This window comes from Vigna umbellata, chromosome 8 (assembly GCF_029865625.1).
Source record: "Vigna umbellata cultivar VRB3 chromosome 8, Vumbellata_1.0, whole genome shotgun sequence".
Classification (NCBI taxonomy): Eukaryota; Viridiplantae; Streptophyta; class Magnoliopsida; order Fabales; family Fabaceae; genus Vigna; species Vigna umbellata.
The window spans coordinates 46,657,142-46,659,603 of NC_142172.1; the positions used below are offsets into that span (position 1 = coordinate 46,657,142).

Genomic DNA, 2,462 nt, shown 5'->3' on the forward strand with positions numbered 1-2,462 from the left:
ATTCAAACCTTTAACCTCTGAAGTTACCTGTAACAAATTGTACAGAATTAATTATAATCAATTATACGTGATTATAACTATTATAAAAAAAATTATTGTTTTTACATATCTAACAGTTATTATTCATTATCATTGAAATCAGGTTGTTTAATTTTTTTTTCTAAATCTCTAATTTTGGAGTAACAAAATAACACAATATTTTACATAAACATGGATTCTCTCCTATAGTGTTTTCGAGAAAGACTTTACTCCATAAAAATTTGTGGAAATTTACAATACTATTTTTCACCCTTCAAGCAATATAGTCTTCCTCCACCTCTAATATTCTCTGCAACTTCTCAACAGATGGAAAGATTTTTCTTAGTAACAATGGAAACAAAATAAACATATTTTGAAAAGACAAATTGATATAATTAAACATATTATTAAATTAATCTAATAAAAGAAAAAACAAATTCAACATTAAACACCAGCATAAAATTTATAATAAATATATATATAACTACCACTTTTACATAAAATTAATAATTACTTCGGCGGAAAGGAAAAATTTCAACTTTGAAATTTCAGATCTTTGGACGGCTCTTAGCAGCACAAGAAAACCCAAAGATTATCTCTCGAACTTAGTAGACTAAAAGACTAACTCTACTCATAACTTCTTCCTCAAACAAATAAATATAAGGGATATGCACTCAGAAATTGATCCTATACAATTTCTAAGATCTCACCAAAACTAACAAAACTTATAATAAATATTGTAAAATTATTCCTATAACTTCTGCAAAACTTAGGCACAAGGTATGTTGAGGGGCTCCTCGGTCCAACCTGCAAACTCTTCAGCACAGAAATCGCCAAAATCAAAATCAGGAAGTTTACTAGGCTCATTATTATCAAACCCATAAATGCGAATATCTTCCAAGCCACCAAAATCATCAAAACCCTGACCATAATCCTCAAGTGATAGCCAATCAAAATCAATACCAAAGTCTGGTTCAGTACCAGATGCAAGACCAGCAGTAGCACCGATGAATGGTGACGGCAAGTTCAAAAGACTCAAATCTGGAATTTCAAGTTCAGCAAATTCAGAAACCAAATTATTAGTCTCAACAGCTTCCTCACTCAAAACATGGTCATTGTCAATGGGTTTGGAAGATGAAGAATCCAACTCAAGCACAGAAGAAGGTGATGGATGTGACAACACACCGTCTGAGTCATCAGTGGTAGTAGAAAACTTCTCAGACACAGACACAGCAGCAGCATCAGAAGAGTTACAGCATATGCTCTTATCAGAAGTTGTGGACAAAGGCTCTGAAACAATTTTGTAGGCTCTGGCCTTCGCCTTGGCTTCAAACTCAAGCCTTCTGGCTTCGTAGGCTTGAGAAGCCTCTTCCGCTGTGTTGAAAGTACCAAGCCATATGCGAGTACTCTGAAAAGGATCACGAATCTCAGCAGCCCATTTACCCCATTTTCTCTGCCTAACACCTCTATATTTCCCAGAAGTGTTCCTTCTTGTTGATGGGGTTTGGGTCAAAACCCTCTTTTTTGTCTGGGGTTGACCTTCGATGCAAACCTTCACCCTCACTGCATTGCTGTTGCTATTCACCTCAAAGGAATTGGTTTCAGGAGTGGTGAAAGTTTGAGGAAGAGGTGGGAGAGAGATCTCACAAAAGTTTCTCTTTGCTTTTTTCGATTTCTGAAACACCTCTGACTCATCATCGGATGAATCAGTGGCATCAGGATCGTTATAAATTATTCGTAGTTTTCTCATTGCTTTGGACTCTTGCACGGAGTGGTGAGGTTTCTGCCTCGGTTTAAAAGTCAGTTGTTTCCGAGATTCAGGCATGGTGAGAAAAAAAATGAGGAAAAACCCTCTAAAAACCCTCAGCCTCAGAATATGTAGAAGAAGAAAACCGAAATGAACGGAGAGAAAGAAGAAAATCAAAGAAAAGAGAGGTAATCAAAACTCTGATCTCAAGTTAAATCTATGAAAAGATAAGAAAATCTCTGTATGTGAAAGCAGCCGTAACACTCCACTCCGCAACAAGTCCTGTTCCATAACCATAAAAGAATCAGACCATTATCACATAACAAAACTTAGAAAAACAAATGAAATCCACTCCAAACAAACAAACCTTTTTGATCTCAATCGCATTGAAACAGATGGCTTCACGATATTATCACAGAGTACGCAGCTTAGCATACACCAAGACCAGGAGACAAAATAGAACACAATCTCAGATAAAATTGAAAAGAGAGAGAAAGAAACACAAATTTTAGAGAGCTTCAACGGAGCCCCAATCACTGCCAGAATAAATCCAGACGACATAAATCCACAGCTTGCCTGCCCTTTTTTCGAAGACAGATCTTCCTAAAAACGCAGAAATAAAACTCTCTTCACCGGTCCAATAGAAAAGAGATTTATATGTAACAAAAACACAAACCAAAACCAAACTAGTATGGTT

At 35.9% G+C, this 2,462-nt stretch overlaps 1 protein-coding gene across 1 annotated transcript; it reads right to left on the reverse strand.

Moving 5' to 3' along the window:
• Positions 1-466: 466 nt before the first annotated feature.
• Positions 467-1,978, reverse strand: CRF11 (Integrase-type DNA-binding superfamily protein). Its single transcript, XM_047319869.2, has one exon. It carries the CDS (start codon positions 1,841-1,843, stop codon positions 788-790), a length of 1,056 nt encoding a protein of 351 aa, XP_047175825.2. The 5' UTR covers positions 1,844-1,978; the 3' UTR covers positions 467-787.
• Between the last annotated feature and the right edge of the window lie 484 nt (positions 1,979-2,462).

Bases quoted from the DNA above. Each gene is read 5' to 3' on its own strand.
- CRF11 (XM_047319869.2), bottom strand. From the start codon at position 1,843: ATGCCTGAATCTCGGAAACAACTGACTTTTAAACCGAGGCAGAAACCT.